The sequence below is a fragment of the Tarenaya hassleriana genome, unplaced genomic scaffold, assembly GCF_000463585.1.
Source record: "Tarenaya hassleriana unplaced genomic scaffold, ASM46358v1 Cleome29, whole genome shotgun sequence".
Taxonomy (NCBI): domain Eukaryota; kingdom Viridiplantae; phylum Streptophyta; class Magnoliopsida; order Brassicales; family Cleomaceae; genus Tarenaya; species Tarenaya hassleriana.
Window position 1 is genome coordinate 1,697,370 of NW_010966092.1, and position 10,158 is coordinate 1,707,527.

The following is a 10,158-nucleotide window of genomic DNA, read 5'->3' on the forward strand; positions in this document are numbered from 1 at the left end:
CCAGAGCCCGGCCCCCCCCGGCCCAGACTCCACCGGCGGCGAAGCATCAGGCCACCGACACTTCGACTCCGTCGCCGGCGGTCGGAGCACTAGAGGATGAGTTCTTGGACGAGGATGTGTTCCTTGACGAAACCCTATTGTACGGCGAAGAGGACGAGGATTCGCTCATCCTCCGCGATATGGAGGAGCGTGAAGCGATTGCTTCGCGGTTGTCGAAATGGGTTCGACCTCCGGTCTCATCTGCTTTTCTCTCTCACTCGCAGAACATCGGTTAAGTATATCTTACTAAAAAATTCTAGGGTTTTGATTCGGAAATCTTATGGTTCTGTGAATCGCTGATTTTTTTTCCTTTGTGGTGTTGATGGGTCAGTTTTCCAGCAATTGGAGATTGATTATGTGATTGGGGAGAGCCACAGGGAGCTCTTGCCTGGTTCGTCAGGTCCAGCGGCGATCATTAGGATTTTTGGGGTTACAAGGAAAGGTGTGTTCTTTAACCATTCTCCTTTATGGACAAATTAGTAGCCTCTTGTGAAATATAATTATCCCGAAATTGTGCTTGTTAGAGCGACATCTGAGGTACTTGGGAACTAGTTCGTTTTTTGTGCCTCGTGTGTTGAGTGTCCGGTCTTTTTTGTTTTATCTTCTCTGTGTTCTGTTTTAACTTGTGTGGGAGGCTCCAATTCGGTTCAGATCCTCCGTCCATCTTGAGATATTAACATGGGGAGTTCTTCTTACCGTCTTGGCTTGATATTGTCTAGAAAAATCATTGCTTATTGCTTAAGTTGTGGCTTTCATTTCTTAGCATCAGGAGAAATGTATTTCTTCATTAAGTTTAGAGAGTTGAGGAATATGCCCCTTATTGATAATCATAATTTGACAGGTCAGAGCGTATGTTGCCTTGTTCATGGATTTGAACCATACTTCTACATTGCTTGCCCCCCTGGAATGGGAGCAGATGATATCTCTCGTTTCCATCAGATTCTTGAGGTATTTAGGTCAACATATTTTTTAGTTTGTTTTAATTTTTATCTTATTTACCATCCATTGGTTATGCTTAACTCTCTTGTTATTGCTTTAGGGAAGGATGAGAGAATCCAGTAAAAATAGCAAGATCCAAAGATTTGTCTGTCGAATAGAAGTGGTGCAGAAACAGAGCATTATGTATTACCAGCAACAAAAGTCTCAACCTTTCCTCAAGATTGTAGTTGCATTGCCGACTATGGTTGCTACCTGCCGTGGTAAAGCAATATGATACCTTGTATACGACTTGGGTTTCACTGAATTAATGGTTTTGCATTCTCTTCACCAAAAATGTTGTTACGTGATACTGATTTTGATACTGGGTTTGATAGGTATTCTTGATAGAGGCATACAAATTGATGGTTTGGGTACGAAGAGCTTTAAAACATATGAGAGCAATGTCCTTTTTGCTCTTCGCTTCATGATCGATTGCAATGTTGTTGGTGGAAATTGGATCGAAGTGCCTGCTGGGAAATATAAGAAGGCAGCAAAGACTTTATCATACTGCCAAATGGAGTTTGATTGCATGTATCCTCATCTATATTTTGGTTTTAGTAGTATTATCTTTTTCTATTACTGGATTCTACTAGCCTACTTGATTGCCTTCTTTAACATGGATTTAGGTACTTAGATTTGATCAGTCATGCTCCAGAAGGTGAATACTCAAAAATGGCTCCCTTCCGTATTTTAAGTTTTGATATTGAGTGTGCTGGTCGTAAAGGACACTTTCCGGAGCCTAAGCACGATCCTGTAATCCAGGTTAGATGGTTTTACAACTTCTATGTTAAATACATGATTAAACTCCTAATATTTCTCTGGTATCCTTGTCTCAGCCCCTCGACAATAACATTTGTGTTTTTTTTTAGGTTGCCAACCTCGTTACTCTACAGGGAGAGGATCAGCCATTTGTACGTAATGTCATGACTCTTAAGTCATGTGCTCCAATTGTAGGCGTAGATGTGATGTCTTTTGAAACAGAACGAGAAGTCTTGCTAGCCTGGAGGGTATTGTTTTGGCCTCCTATCTTTTTTCTCTGTTGTACCTGTGTTTCTTTTTCTGTTCCCTGGCATGCTATTGAAAAACCTGTATTGCCCTTTCAACTGACATGTAAGATGTTTTGTTTGCAGGACTTGATTCGTGAAGTTGATCCTGATATCATAATCGGTTATAACATTTGCAAATTTGATTTACCTTATCTTATTGAGGTACCTTAGGCATTGCCATTTCTTCTTAAATATTGTCTGTTACATCACACCTCTTTAATAGACGCTTTCAAATATGGTGTTCGAAATCTATTATGTTGTGTTTTCACTGAGTTTTTATCTTGAAGAAGTTTCATGTGCTGTTTCCTCATTTCCAGAGAGCCGAAACCCTTGGAATTGCGGAATTCCCTATCCTTGGTCGTATAAAGAACAGCAGAGTTCGTGTCAAGGATACAACATTTTCATCAAGGTGATATGTAGGAAGTTTGTCAGCTGGATTTTTTAGTTCTTTTTAGTTTGTCACTTTAACTCTTGCTTTTTGTTCCACTTCAGTTCTTTTTTGTTATAAAGATGCAATGCAATGGTTTGGATTTTATTTGTAGCTTATACCCTAATGTTCCTGCTTTTTGCATTTGGTTGTAACTCATACATTCTCTCCTTTAATTTATTCTCCGTATCTTGAGTTGTCTTGCTATATTTACATGGCTTGTAGTAACGTGTAGTCATGTTGCAGACAATATGGAACTAGGGAAAGCAAAGAGGTTACAATTGAAGGGAGACTTCAGTTTGATCTGCTTCAGGTTTTTGCACTAATCATTGTGTTTTTGTCCAGTCATTGTTTGATGGTTTTATTTGCAAATGGTTGTACAGATATCGAGCTCCTCTTACTTTGTTTATTGCAGGTGATGCAAAGAGATTACAAATTGAGTTCTTACTCGTTGAATTCCGTCTCAGCACACTTTCTTTCTGAGCAGGTGAAGCTTCTTCTAATTCTGTATTTCCCTTGTTGGGTATGGGTGTTTGCGGTACTTTTGTTGAAAAGACCATTGTGAGGCTGCTTTTCTGAGCCAAATTTTTTTCCAGGTTTATTTTATTGCCTCGGTATATGGCTAACCTGTTTGTCATGTTCAGAAAGAAGATGTCCACCATTCAATCATATCTGATCTTCAGAATGGAAATGCAGAAACACGGAGGCGGCTTGCCGTTTACTGTTTGAAGGTAAAAAAATGCCTGTATGTTTGTATTTGAACAGCTTTGCGAGTAGAAATTATTTCATCTGAATAGGTTTATTTAAATCCCTAATGTTCAAATGGTTGGATAGTTTTTTATGGTTTTGATTGATGTTCTTGCTCTGAGATCTTAGTGTATAACATTCATGAGTTCTAGAGTATATTGGAAGAGAGGTACCCTTGAGGGACTTTCTGTAGTGGTAGGTGATGGAATTTTTCTGATTAAATGCTTTTTTATTTCTCATGGACATGGAGTGAGTGGAAGCTATTTTGACACATTAATAGAATTCTGGCTTTTGCTATGGTTTGCAGTCTTACTGGGACTTTTCATTTCAATAACTAAGTCTTCTCATGCTTTATGGTTTCACTTTTTTATTTCATTTGTTTGTTTCTGATCTACAGTCTGAATCTTGTAGGAGAAAGTAAAGCTAAAACTAACCACATTTCACTTTGCTGCTGCAGGATGCATATCTTCCGCAGAGGCTCTTGGACAAATTGATGTTTATATACAATTATGTTGAAATGGCTCGTGTAACTGGTGTCCCTTTCTCTTTTCTTCTTTCTAGAGGACAGAGCATCAAGGTAGCTTACAAGAAATAAGTGTTTGACTATTGTTTGCTGACGAGGGTTGCTGATTATGTCGTATTTTAACATTAAACATTTTCTACCAGGTCCTATCTCAGCTTCTAAGGAAAGCTAAACAGAAGAACCTGGTTCTTCCGAATGTCAAACAATCAGGATCTGAACAAGGAACTTATGAAGGGGCAACAGTAAGTTAATTATTTATGGGTATCTATATTTCTGCCTCTTTCTGATTTGTTTTCCTATCTAATCTTTTGACAAAGCATCTGTCAATAATAAATATTTAACTGTTGTCACATGTCCTTTAATTGGAGTTTACAATCATAATCAGGTTTTGGAAGCAAAAGCTGGATTCTATGAGAAGCCAATCGCAACACTGGATTTTGCATCACTATACCCTTCAATTATGATGGCATATAATCTATGTTACTGTACCTTGGTAATCCTTCTGACTTTAACAATTCTTAGTGGTGTTATTATCTATTGTTCGCATCCTATCAATTTGAGGGTGCTATACTCATGTCCTTGTCTTTGTTGGTTTCTATCAAGGTGCCACCTGAAGATGCACGTAAACTGAATCTTCCACCGGAATGTGTTAATAAAACTCCATCAGGGGAAGCATTTGTTAAGTCAAGCTTGCAAAAGGTTGCCTTTTCTTGTTTCTAGTGACTATCACCAAATTATATCATTTTTCATATGATGCCAAGCCTTTTGTTCTGCATCATCCTAGCTAAGTTGTAAGTGCAACAAATATGTATTACAGGGGATACTCCCAGAAATTCTTGAAGAGCTTATTGCTGCCCGAAAAAGAGCAAAGTTGGATCTAAAGGTAACTGCTCTGTTGTTTGTGCAGAAATTCAGAACATGAACACTGCATCATGTGTACTGCCTTCAACAATTTTACATAGCCAATTTTAGAACTGCCGAGCTTGTTATGACTGAAACCTGTGTTGTCTGGTTTAGGATGCTAAGGATCCTCTGGAGAAGGCTGTTCTGGATGGTAGACAGCTGGCATTAAAGGCAAGCTTCTTACCGCCGGTTTATTTAACAGTCTGTTACAGAAAAATAATTCGAACCTTTGCTGATTATGAGCAGTATTCTCTTTGCTGACTTTTATTTCTTTTCAATTTCTGCTGTCTCAGATAAGTGCAAATTCCGTGTATGGGTTTACTGGAGCCACAGTAGGGCAGTTACCATGCTTAGAAATATCTTCCAGTGTAACAAGCTATGGTATTCACCTTTACCATGTTACATTTTAGAGATTCAGATTTTCTTTTATGGTCAGTTTGAAGTTTCCATCTATTTATTTTATTTCTGTTTTTTCTGACCGATGTCTCTTCTTGAAGGCCGTCAGATGATTGAACAGACAAAGAAACTTGTAGAAGATAAATTTACAACATTAGGAGGGTATAAACATAATGCAGAGGTACATTTGTTAATAGATTACTTTTGGTGTTTAAGAGTCTGGAGTGAATATGAGATTTGTCTTGGCTTGCTTGCATTTGACTGACAATGATGCCATTAGGTTATTTATGGAGACACAGATTCCGTTATGGTGCAATTTGGAGTTTCTGATGTAGAAGCTGCAATGACATTGGGGAGAGAAGCAGCAGAATATATTAGTGGGACTTTCACTAAAGTGAGTGATCTTTCTGTGTCACTATTGATTCCTTCTTCCAGGTGCATGGTGTGAGGTTGAAGATTAAAATGTCTTCTAAAATAGTTATCACAAGCTTCAGTTCAACTGAACACCTCTCATTTCTTGACGTGTATTTATGTCAAAAAGCCCATCAAATTGGAGTTTGAGAAGGTCTACTTCCCATATCTGCTCATTAGCAAAAAGAGGTATGCTGGTTTGCTGTGGACAAGTCCACAAAAATTTGACAAAATGGACACCAAAGGTAAAAAAAAAGCAAAAAAAAAACATTATGTCTATAAGCAACGTACATCGTTTCCTTTTTTTTCTCTGACTAAACACATCATATGTGGCTGACAGGAATTGAAACTGTCCGAAGGGATAACTGTTTGCTGGTTAAAAACCTCGTGAACGAGTGTCTTCACAAAATACTAATTGATAGAGATATTCCTGGTGCGGTTCAGTATGTTAAGAATACAATTTCAGATCTTCTCATGAACCGTGTTGATTTATCCCTTTTGGTGATTACTAAGGTAAAGATCTTTTGCTTGGATTCTTGTCCATTTGATTTTTGCATCGCATTGGGGTGGATGGTAATGGTAAAAGCTATATTCAAGATTATCATAAAGGGACACCCTTTTTCAAAAACTTATGCCCTCTCTTTTGAACTATGAAACTGTTCTTATGTTTCTGGACCTTCCAACACTGTCATCACCTGATGTTTCCTAGTAGTAGAGACGTTACTTCAATATTTTATTTGTTTCTTTCTTAGTGGTGAAGGAAGAAATTTATAAAAGAGTATCAAAATATTGTAACTCCATATCAAAAGTATTGAGGTGACTGAATTGGGAAACACTTAATGGTCAGATTTTGAGAATAAAAATGCAGTCAGAAAAGAAAAGAACTCGTATATTTGGAGTCTTTGGTATCTCTGTGCCATTGATGAAATATTTCTGACTCTGATATGACAGGGTTTAACTAAAACAGGGGATGACTACGAAGTTAAAGCAGCACATGTGGAACTTGCTGAACGCATGCGCAAGGTTTGTATAGCTTGTTATATTTTTTACCCATCATTGCATTTCAAGCTTTGTTTTTAATGATGCATTGAAATATATATTGACCTCACCAAATTGTATACTTATCATAGAAGAAGTCACACTCCTTTAGCAAGTTCATGGCATTCCAGTGTCACTTGTACTCTTTAAAACTGAAAAGTCGAAGTACTAGGAGTAAGATATTATTTTCTTGTTCATATGTAATTGACAGAGAGATGCTGCAACTGCACCAAATGTTGGGGATCGAGTTCCGTATGTAATTATAAAAGCAGCCAAAGGTGCAAAGGTAACTTTCATGTTAACCTTGTGTGCTATTCCCATAAAATGTTGAGTCCATTCTTTCTTACTGTCTTATCCTGATTTTGATGCTAACTAGGCCTATGAACGGTCAGAAGATCCAATCTACGTGCTTGAGAATAACATCCCTATAGACCCGAATTATTACCTAGAGAACCAAATTAGCAAGGTTAGTCTTTTTCCTCTATTTGCAAGGTAAATTAGCATGTGAGGTTGCTCTGCAAGTTTTTAGCTATATACCCCTCATTCTTCTAGTCAGAGGTTGAAGCAAATGTTGTTTTCAGCCACTTCTAAGGATATTTGAGCCGATCTTGAAAAATGCTAGCAAGGAACTTCTCCATGGAAGTCACACGAGGTCAATATCGATTTCTACTCCTTCAAACAGTGGCATAATGAAATTTGCCAAGAAACAATTGAGCTGCATTGGTTGCAAAGCCTTGATTAGGTATTTCCCAGATGCTTGCTATCCTTTCGATCATGTTCCCGTTTTAAAGAATAAGTGGGTCCTGAGAAAACTTGATTAATTTCTATTGTTCATTCTATCATGATCCAAGCATGAGCTTTTTGCCTGCGATCTTCGATATAACAAAGTTTTATTCCTGTCATTACTTATCCGATTCCATACATGGGGCTGACTGATGGGTATTTGGTTGAAACCAGAGAGGGAACACTATGCTCACACTGCAAAGGAAGAGAAGCTGAACTATACTGCAAAACAGTTTCCCAGGGTAAGACGGTACCATCTATGCTTCTCATTTTAGAATTCTTGGCCAGTCTGAATATTTGAAAGTTTTTCTTGTCGATTCAGTGTCAGAGCTAGAGGAGCTTTTCGGGAGGCTGTGGACTCAGTGTCAAGAGTGCCAAGGCTCTCTTCACCAGGATGTACTTTGCACCAGGTGTTTTGTTGTTTTGTATTTTTTTCAAAAATTCTGTCCTTTACTTTGTTCAGTTTTCTTTTCATGGAAAATACTTGAGCTGTGACTAACTTTGCGCATTGCGATTGCCGTTCATTCACCACAATCTTGGGCAGATGCTTATGCACAATGTGGAAAAAGCATAGCACTCTTTTAAGACTGTTATAATTTGTGCTATGAATTTTTGACCGAATGGCATTTGGCAACTTATCTTTTGAGTTTGTTTTTTTTTAATTGCAGCAGCTTATATACTGTATCTCTGATGGTGTTTTGCATATTGGTTTCTTCTGATTGTTTTATATAGTCGGGATTGTCCAATATTTTACCGGAGAAAGAAAGCACAAAAGGACATGGCTGAGGCCAAGCAACAGCTCGACAGGTGGAACTTCTAAGTATCCATTCCAGTTGGTTTGTCTCTCTTCTCCTCTCCTCTGTACTTTGAATGTCATAAAAGGAAGAGAAAGAAAGAAAGAAACTGTTTGTGTTTATGGGTAGAGAGAGAGAGAGAGAGAGAGAGAGGGAGGGGTTTCCCATTCGGAGACAAATCAGAACTGAAGGCTGGAATGATTTGTGTGATAGAAGAAGGGCTTTTTTTCCTTAATGTTTCTCATTGAATTGCTTCTAGGAAGAAAAAGAGCTTCTGTTTGTGGATCCACTTCCAAAATCCTCGTGAAGGCTCCTTCCTTGTGTTGACCAGTCTCTGTCATTGTTAAAATGATTTTTGTTTGTTGTTAAAATTTTTTTATATATAATGCAATTTTATAAATCTGTCTGACAAGATTGGCTGAATCTTGTGTCCATGTCAATGGCTTACTCTTGTGTGTGTATATATATATATATATATGTCAATTTGCATGCCTTGCTTGGGCTGCCAGTGCCCAGTGGTAGTATTCTATCCAAGCACAGAATTCTATCATCTAACAATAATATATTATTCAATTAGATACAATTTCTAACAGCTATGTACATTTTATTTTCGTTTTCGTTTTTTAAGAAAAAAGGGAGAATTCTTACAGTAAAACCAATCAAGTAGTCGATGACTCATTCTTGGAATCAAGTGAATATGCAGTCACGTGTAGTATATATATATATATATATATATATGTATATGTATATGTATAAAGCCCTCGACTCGACTTGTTCATATGCAGAGTCAATATGAATTCTTAAAGCCCTGTATTTATTTTATTTATTATTTATGATATATACAACGACGTGAGGAAAGCTTCCGGGAAGAGAGAAGAGTCCATTGACCAACTTTTGCGGGGAACTTGGTACGTCTCCAACGGTTCAGAAAAAGGCCATTCGTCATTACACCAATTTAATATATATATATATATATATATATACACACACACACACACATCAGAAACGCCATTTGTTTGATTCTTGTACCTTCTCCAATCACACACCACTATTCTTCTTCTCCTTCTTCCTTCTTGTTCCCCATTTCAATGTCTTATGCAAAAGAACTTGCTGCTGCGAAGAAGGCCGTCTCTCTCGCTGCTCGTCTCAGCCAGGCACGATCCTCCCTCTCTCCCTCCATGATCAATCCTTCCCTTTTTTCCTTGATCTGTTTCCTTTTTCGTCCTTATCAAATTGTTTGTGCGTATGTGAATCTGATGTCGATTGCCCCCCCCCCCTTTTGGATTCAATGTTGAATGTGATTGCTTCTTATGAGTGAGATGAGTATTCTGGCAATGTACGGATTAGGGTGTGATCTCGATTTTGACTGCAGATTTTTGTGTCTGAAACCAAAGACAAACCCGTTCGTTTCTGCAGATTCTTGTGTCTAATCGTTTCCAGTGTTTGTCTTCGTGGAGTCGATCGATGGCAATTGTTTAATCCGTTTCTTGTGCTAGTTCATCTCCGTTGTGTCAAACTGTAATTGGTTTGAGTTCCTCAATTGTTTCCAGAAGAAGAAGAAATCTGTGAAATTGCTGAATGCCAATTTTTTTTTTCCGGAAACCCAATAAAGTAGTGTAATTGCTTCTTCTTATGCTTGGAATGTTGAAACTAAACCGATTAGAAGTGTTTTGTTTGAACCAGAAAGTGCAGAAGTCTCTGTCTGAAACAGACATTTGGACGAAATCTGACAGCAGCCCGGTTACCGTTGCTGATTATGGTTAGTCGTCAACCTTTCCTGTGAATTCATTTCTTCTCGTTCAATGTCTGATAACAACACTCTCATCCAAGTATGGATTCGTGGTGTTAATTCTACAGTTTCATATACAATCATCTCTACAACTAGCCGGCCAAGATGCATTAGTCCCTCGACACCTGTGCTTAAATCACCTTTCTTGGTTCTGAAATCAGACAGAGACATGTCGTCTAGTTCCATGATGCTTCTGTTTTTCCTCTAATGTTATAGGATGATTTTCAGGCTCTCAGGCAATCGTCAACCTTGTGCTGGAAAAGGAACTCCATCCCGAACCGCTC

At 38.1% G+C, this 10,158-nt stretch overlaps 2 protein-coding genes across 2 annotated transcripts in view; both read left to right on the plus strand.

The window, feature by feature from the left end:
* The window catches only part of LOC104818425 (DNA polymerase delta catalytic subunit), an 8,938-nt gene extending 470 nt beyond the window's left edge, over positions 1-8,468 (plus strand). The window contains exons 2-31 of the mRNA XM_010548024.1: positions 25-270; positions 371-481; positions 881-987; positions 1,079-1,238; positions 1,353-1,548; positions 1,644-1,779; positions 1,887-2,024; positions 2,148-2,225; positions 2,381-2,472; positions 2,737-2,803; positions 2,906-2,977; positions 3,135-3,221; positions 3,695-3,814; positions 3,904-4,002; positions 4,146-4,253; positions 4,364-4,459; positions 4,578-4,643; positions 4,778-4,834; positions 4,957-5,044; positions 5,161-5,240; positions 5,340-5,453; positions 5,601-5,715; positions 5,811-5,983; positions 6,422-6,493; positions 6,720-6,794; positions 6,885-6,974; positions 7,090-7,250; positions 7,466-7,533; positions 7,614-7,701; positions 8,024-8,468. Coding sequence (XP_010546326.1) covers positions 25-270; positions 371-481; positions 881-987; positions 1,079-1,238; positions 1,353-1,548; positions 1,644-1,779; positions 1,887-2,024; positions 2,148-2,225; positions 2,381-2,472; positions 2,737-2,803; positions 2,906-2,977; positions 3,135-3,221; positions 3,695-3,814; positions 3,904-4,002; positions 4,146-4,253; positions 4,364-4,459; positions 4,578-4,643; positions 4,778-4,834; positions 4,957-5,044; positions 5,161-5,240; positions 5,340-5,453; positions 5,601-5,715; positions 5,811-5,983; positions 6,422-6,493; positions 6,720-6,794; positions 6,885-6,974; positions 7,090-7,250; positions 7,466-7,533; positions 7,614-7,701; positions 8,024-8,111 — 3,248 coding nt within the window. The 3' untranslated portion in view covers positions 8,112-8,468. The remainder of the gene's footprint in view (positions 1-24; positions 271-370; positions 482-880; positions 988-1,078; positions 1,239-1,352; positions 1,549-1,643; positions 1,780-1,886; positions 2,025-2,147; positions 2,226-2,380; positions 2,473-2,736; positions 2,804-2,905; positions 2,978-3,134; positions 3,222-3,694; positions 3,815-3,903; positions 4,003-4,145; positions 4,254-4,363; positions 4,460-4,577; positions 4,644-4,777; positions 4,835-4,956; positions 5,045-5,160; positions 5,241-5,339; positions 5,454-5,600; positions 5,716-5,810; positions 5,984-6,421; positions 6,494-6,719; positions 6,795-6,884; positions 6,975-7,089; positions 7,251-7,465; positions 7,534-7,613; positions 7,702-8,023) is intronic.
* A 553-nt stretch (positions 8,469-9,021) lies between these two features.
* The window catches only part of LOC104818427 (probable SAL3 phosphatase), a 3,497-nt gene continuing 2,360 nt past the window's right edge, over positions 9,022-10,158 (plus strand). The window contains exons 1-3 of the mRNA XM_010548026.2: positions 9,022-9,239; positions 9,769-9,844; positions 10,103-10,150. Of these exons, the coding sequence (XP_010546328.1) occupies positions 9,174-9,239; positions 9,769-9,844; positions 10,103-10,150 (190 nt within the window). The 5' untranslated portion in view covers positions 9,022-9,173. The remainder of the gene's footprint in view (positions 9,240-9,768; positions 9,845-10,102; positions 10,151-10,158) is intronic.